Genomic DNA, 6,724 nt, shown 5'->3' on the forward strand with positions numbered 1-6,724 from the left:
AGGCTATACTCTAGTGTATAGGTAAGCCTATATTCTAGTTTATAATCTGTACTATAGTATAAATAGTCTAGTATATAGTCTAACATATGATGTAGTATATTGTCTAGTTTATATTGTATTATTTAGTCTTGGCTAGTCTATAGGCAATAGTTTATATAGTCTATATTCTATTCTATAGTATATTTTATATAGCCTAGTCTATAGTCTAGTCTATAGTCTAGTCTATAGTCTATATAGTCTAGTCTATAGTCTATATAGTCTAGTCTATAGTCTAGTCCTCAGTCTAGTCTATAGTCTAGTATATAGTCTAGTCTTTATTTTCGTCTATTTCCTAGCCTATAGTCTAATCTTTAGTCTAGTCCATACCATAGGCCTTAGTCTAGTCTACAATATAAACTATAGTCTAGTTTAGGGTCTACTTTTGTCTATATTCTAAACTCTTGTCTAGATTATGGGCCACAACTGTCTATAATCTATTTTAGAATAGAATAGTGCATACTATAGTTTAGTCTGTAGTCTAGTATATAGTGTATAGGCTAATGTTTACTGTATTGTAAAGTCTAACCTATAGTATAGTCTATGGTCTAATCAATAGTCTTGTCTTTAGTCTAGTACAATTTGTCTATCTATAGTCTAGTCTATAGTCTAGTTTTGGTCAAGTCTATAGTTTAGTCTATAGATTAACCTCTATTCTATTATATAGTCTAGCTAAAAGCCTAGTGTTTATTCTAGTCCATAGTCTGTAGTTAAGTCAATAGTCTAGTCTATAGTCAGACCTACAGTGTAGTCTATAGTCAAGCCTATAGTGTTTAAACCTTAACCTTTAAACTTGCCCTAATTTTATTATTTTTTTTTTTTTTTTGAGCGAAAATTTAAAATTTTATTAAAAATTTAATTTTAAATAAAAAGTGTAATATATTTTTTTTATATATTTTGAAAGTTGTTTGTATCTTTTTTTTGAAAAACATTGAATTTGTTAAAATTGCTTAATAGATTTTTTTTATAAAAGTCCTGAACCAGGCTTAAGAAAATTTGCCTTTTTCAAAAACTAAAATATTCATTTGAAAATAAAATGATTCTTTTAAAAGAAAAATGTGAATAAGTTGGTGTTTTCTAAAAGAAGATAACTTGAAGTTTTAGAAAACTTTTATTTGGTTAAAATTAATCAATAAGTTTATTTTATAATGTTGGCTGAAAATTGGTTAGAAATGTTTTTTTTTTTTTTTTTGTTTTTTAAAGAAAATGCATAATGAATTTGTATGTTTTATAGTTTTTTTTATTATTGTTTAATAAATGATTATTAAAAACAGTTAATTATATAAAAAAAATGTTTTCAAACTTAAAAAAAAATGCAAAACAAATATAAAAAGACAACGAACTACATAACAGCAGATCAAATATAAGCGTAAACAAACACTTAAAAATCTACAATTTAACACTTAAATTACTAAGAAATTAATAGAGAAAAATAAAATAATAATACTAAATTTTAATTTAATTAAATAAATTAAAATAAAAACTAAAAAACTAAAACTTAAAAACTAAAAGCGTAATAGAGAAGCATTTTCCCCTAGTTTGTCAACAATTTGGTGTTTGCAATAAATTCGGTTTGTTTGTCTGGAGTTGTAGGATGTTCAGGAATCTAAACATATATAGAGGGCAGGGCCACACCAATTTCAAAATAATTGCGAGCATCTACTTTATACTTTTTGGCACTGACATTTTCACGAGCATTGGACTCGGATCTTCTTTTGAGATTTGAACGCACAGGAGTATCCAAAGAAAAGGAATCATGACGTTTGACAGCGGGTGTGGGCATTTCTAAAAGTTGTTGGTGATTAAGAGGTGTACCCGGCAGAGGAGTGGCTGGTGATGGAGTCTTAGCTATGGGAGAGGCAGGTTGAGGTGTAACAGCTTTAAAGGGTTTCTTATAGGATAAAGGCTCACAATTAAGAAAACTTAAATCACTGCAGGGATCATCACCAGCCGCATATGAAGGTGACAGCATAATGTCTTGATGTTGTTCCACTTGATTTTTCAGTAGAGTTCTTCTTCTCAAATTGAACGACTTGCGTGGCTTCTTTTTCTTTTCCTCTTTACGGGCTGAATCCAATATGGCATCAATCAAATGATCTAAAGTTTGATCACCCATTTTATTGGACATTAAGCCGGTATTGTTTAAATCCTTTTTATTGACAGCTTTCAAAGCTGAAACCTCCATAATATCACCCTCCTCCTCCTTGGCTATGGCCACAAATTCCTGTTCCAATTTACGTTTCTTAGGTAAAGAAGAGATCTTTTTATGTTCCGATTCCTGTTTAGAGTTAACCTCAGGTGTGGTGAAATATCTAGGATTACCCATGAAAGGATCAGGCAATAAACCTCTTAAAGCCAATTGTTGTCCAGTGGGTAAAATAGTACTGGGTGAATATTCCTCTTCATATTTAGGCAATGTAGCGGCATACTGGGGTATTTGAGGTATAGTAAAACCCACCGAAGAATGTCTTCTTATAGTCGAGGCATTGGTGTCATTGAAAACATTAACAGAAACACGCCGTCTTTCAGGAGTTCTATTAGCCACCGTTTCGGGTGTAACATTTAAAATATCCGCCAAAGGAGCCAACACCAAAGGACTATTGCGTGTTCTGGTCACCATGGGTGTGGAAGTTAAAATCGGTATATTTTCCTTATTCGCTATGGTAGCACGTCGTTTACGCCTTTTGGCTTCAGTTAAACGTGGTGTACGCATATTGTTTGTTATTGTAGTTGCCGTTGAGCTATTAGTGTGTGATGAAACTGGGGTATCTTGTGGTAGTCTTTGTGCTGAAGCAGTCCACTTTAACATGTTGTTAAATTGTTAATTTTTTAAAATAATTTTTCTTTAAAATATTCCAAAATTTTGCTTTGAACAATAACTGTTCTGAATGACTATTGCTGACAAACTGATGCTATCCTTCCACTAGCGGTAGTATTTATACTACAGCACTCTCATTACACAATATTAGCTCATGTTTTAGTTCGGCAACTCTCTTCGTAAGGGTAGTTTAACCGTTACTTTATTATCATTGGTTACCTAAGTGCTCTAGTTTAATTATATTTCATAACTAGTTTAAGTTTTACTCTCCTTCGCTCTTTCTCTCTCTCTCACTTTCTATCGTACTCTCTACTCAGCTACCAGCTATAGCTATTGTTTTTTTGTTGTTGTTGTTTCTACTCATCCTTCCTTTATATATAAATGTTTAGTTTATCCTGTTGCTTGGCTAAAAACCACCCTTTTGCTAAAGAGAAACATTTCTTTCTGTTATTTTAGTTTAACGGCTTATTGTCTCGTGCTGTTGGTTGTTGTTGTTTTTGCTATAGTAAAATTCTCTAATACACTGTTAGAAAAACTAGAAGCAGGTATTGAAACTGCTAATACCTATAGGAAATCTTTTTCATTTTCTCAGATTTTTGCAATTTAAGATTTCTCAAGGATCAGGTTAAATTAGAGATACATTTTCGCAAATTTTACTTAAAACTGTTCCAGTAACCATAATTGTTAATAATACGTTATGTTAATAATATAGAAATACTACCTTTTTAAAATTAATAAAAAATACCTTAATTGCTATTATTTAAGACTTTTATAACATTCCTGGGCATTTTTTATGAAAAATCACTTTTTTTAAAAGTAGTAGAAATACTACCTTTTTAAATTTTATTTAAAAGTACTTTTTAATCACTTCTATAACATTCCTGATAATTTTTCAGCAAGAAAATCACTTTTTAAAAAAAGTAGTAAAAATACTACCTTTTAAAATTAAATTCTTAAACCCAAATATTAAGAAAAAACTCATTAAAAGTTTTAAATTTTACTGAAAACTCTTGTAATAAACATAATTTTCAATGATTTTATAAAAAAAACATACTTTTTTCAAAAACTAGTAGAAATACTACCTTTTTAAATTTTATTAAAAACTACTTTTTTATCACTATTCATAACTTTTATAACATTCCAAACCATTTTTTACGAAAAAAAATCACCTTTTAAAAAAAGTAGTAGAAATACTACCTTTTTAAATTACATTTTTAAATCCAAATATTAAGAAAAAACTTTTAAAAAATTGTAAATTTTACTGAAAACTCCTATAACAAACATAATTTTCAATAATTTTATGAAAAAACATACTTTTTTCAAAAAGTATTAGAAATACTACCTTTTTAAATTTTATTAAGAACTACTTTTTGTTACTATTCAAGACTTCCATAACATTACTCACCATTTTTTAACAAGAAAAAGACTTTTTTTAAAAAAGTAGTAGAAATACTACCTTTTAAAATTGTAATTTTAAACCCGAATATTAAGAAAAAACTCTTAAAAAGTTTTAAATTTAGCTTGAAATACTTCTAATAATCACAGTAATTAACAATTTTATTAGAAAGACACTTTTTTAAAAAAAGTAGTAAATATACTACCTTTTTTAAAATCATCGAAAGATATCCAAATAGTGAATTATCCTAGTAAAATAATTATTTAATGCTACAGGACAAATTTCACTAACAATTTTAACTAAAATAAAACATTTTAAAAAAGTAGTAAATATACTACTATTTTAATTTTCACCAAAGATTCGAAAAATTCTATAAGAAAAGTGTTATTTTAGGTTCTTAGCGGAATACTAGACATAATTTGTTCTAAAATACACTTTTTGAAAAAAGTAGTAGAAATACTACCTTTTATTATTTAGAAATAAAACATAATTTTTTTATTAAAAATGGTTCATTTCATGATTTTAAATGAATTTCAATAAAAATTTAATAGAAAATAACAATTTTAAAATAGTAGTAGAAATATTACTTAATCGACAAGACTTTATGAAATACTTATAGAAAAACGTGTTATTTCATGTTTTAATCTAAAATTCGGTAACATTTTGTTAAAAAATAAATGTTTAAAAAGAGTAGTAGAAATACTACTTTTTTATATTCACCAAAAAACTTAAATTTTGTATAACAAATGATTTATTTAATGATTTTTAATGAATTTCAATAAAAATTTCATAGGAAATATCATTTTCGAAATTAGTAGTAGAAATACTACTTTCTTATACGTAGTAAAAACATAAAATTCTTATAGGAAAAGTTTTATTTCATGATTTGTTCCAAAATTCATTAAAAATTTGTTGGAAAATTCAAGTTTGAAAATAGTAGTAGAAATACTACTTTTTTATATTTAACAAAAAACATGCATTTTTTATAAAAAATTATATGTTTTGTGATTTTTAATGAATTTCAATAAAAATTTAATAGGAAATAATATTTTTAAAAATAGTAGTATAAATACTACTTTTTCATATGTAGTAGAAAACATAAAATTCTTATAGGAAAAGTGTTATTTAATGATTTGTGAATAAATTTAATAAATTTTTGTTAGAAAATGCTCGTTTCAAAATAGTAGTAGAAATACTACCTTTTTTTAATTAAGTTAAAAGTATAAAATTTGTATTGAAATTGTTTATTTAAAGATTTCAGTTGACTTCAAAAAAAATGTTTGTCTAAATTTACTTTTTCAAAAAAGTATTAAAAATACTACCTTTTGTAACTTTAATAGATGTTCTCTACGTGTATTTGTGAAACACTATTTTAAGTTTGAATACACGTGGTTTCATTAATACTCATTTGCAGCTCTACTTTTAGGCTCTTTTCAGTCTTAAAAACCTCTCACTCTCTCTCTTTCTCTCTGTCATATTCACCAAATATATTTCCTCTTTTTATTCCTCCAATAAAGGACTTCATTTTACGCTCTGCTACATTTCGTTGCACACAACATTGCATGTGAACAATTTGCCTTAGACTACTTCTGCAGAGAGCTAAGAAAGGACCTTTATTAATTAATAAAGAAAATTGTTGTTGTTACTTTTATGATAGAACAAGAGAGGAACTCAGAAATCATTTTTAGATGTTTTAAAAAAGATAAAAATCTGCGCGTTTGCGCTTTTTTCCTTCGCTGGTTTGTAGTTTGGTTGGCTTTTAAATTAGAGCAGGAAAATGTGTAATAAAAAATTTAGTTTTTTTATGATTTTATCAGTTTATTTTTAAGAGATAATGTTGTCTGTTGCTTGCATGTATTTTTGTTAATTGCTTGTTATTATTTAAATAAACGGAAGTGGTTTTTCTTTTTAAGGATTTTTTGTTATTGTTTTAAAGGAAATTGTCATAAAGAGACAGGGAGATTTGTCATTAAAAAAGTAGTTGACTAGAGGGAATCGAAATTTGAATAGTGAGGGAGACTAAGCAACAGGGCAGTATCTTTTATTATAAATTCCCACACAATAGACAAATTAGAAATAATTTATGGCATTTACAGTGACAAGTGTATTTTGATGATAAAAAGTTAAGGGGACAAACTAATTATGAAAAATTTATACCTAAAATAAAGATTTTTAAAAAAGTAGTAGAAATACTACCTTTTTTCAATACTCCCAAAACAACTTTATGTGGTAATATAATATTTTAAGATCTACTGCAATAATTTCCTAAAATAAAGATTTTTTAAAAAGTAGTACAAATACTACTTTTTTAAAATTCTCGAAAATGAACAATTTTGTTTGGAAAAGGTTTTATTTCATTATATGTTTCCAAATTCTAGCAAAATTTTAACTTTTAAAAATAGTAGTAGAAATACTACTTTTTTGAAATTCTCGAAAATCCTGAATTTTTCATAACAAATGTGTTATTTCATTAT

At 26.8% G+C, this 6,724-nt stretch overlaps 1 protein-coding gene across 1 annotated transcript; it reads right to left on the reverse strand.

Annotated features, from left to right (window-relative positions):
- Nucleotides 1–1,553: 1,553 nt before the first annotated feature.
- On the reverse strand, nucleotides 1,554–2,920 carry LOC119606011. The gene has a single exon (XM_037959370.1). It carries the CDS (start codon nucleotides 2,843–2,845, stop codon nucleotides 1,643–1,645), a length of 1,203 nt encoding a protein of 400 aa, XP_037815298.1. The 5' UTR covers nucleotides 2,846–2,920; the 3' UTR covers nucleotides 1,554–1,642.
- Between the last annotated feature and the right edge of the window lie 3,804 nt (nucleotides 2,921–6,724).

Source organism: Lucilia sericata, unplaced genomic scaffold (genome assembly GCF_015586225.1).
Source record: "Lucilia sericata isolate MDLA Ls3-8-SP2 unplaced genomic scaffold, ASM1558622v1 Contig000545F_arrow, whole genome shotgun sequence".
NCBI classification, from domain to species: Eukaryota; Metazoa; Arthropoda; class Insecta; order Diptera; family Calliphoridae; genus Lucilia; species Lucilia sericata.

Excerpts from the sequence above, each read along its gene's own strand:
- LOC119606011 (XM_037959370.1), bottom strand. The coding sequence starts at position 2,845 with ATGTTAAAGTGGACTGCTTCAGCACAAAGACTACCACAAGATACCCCA.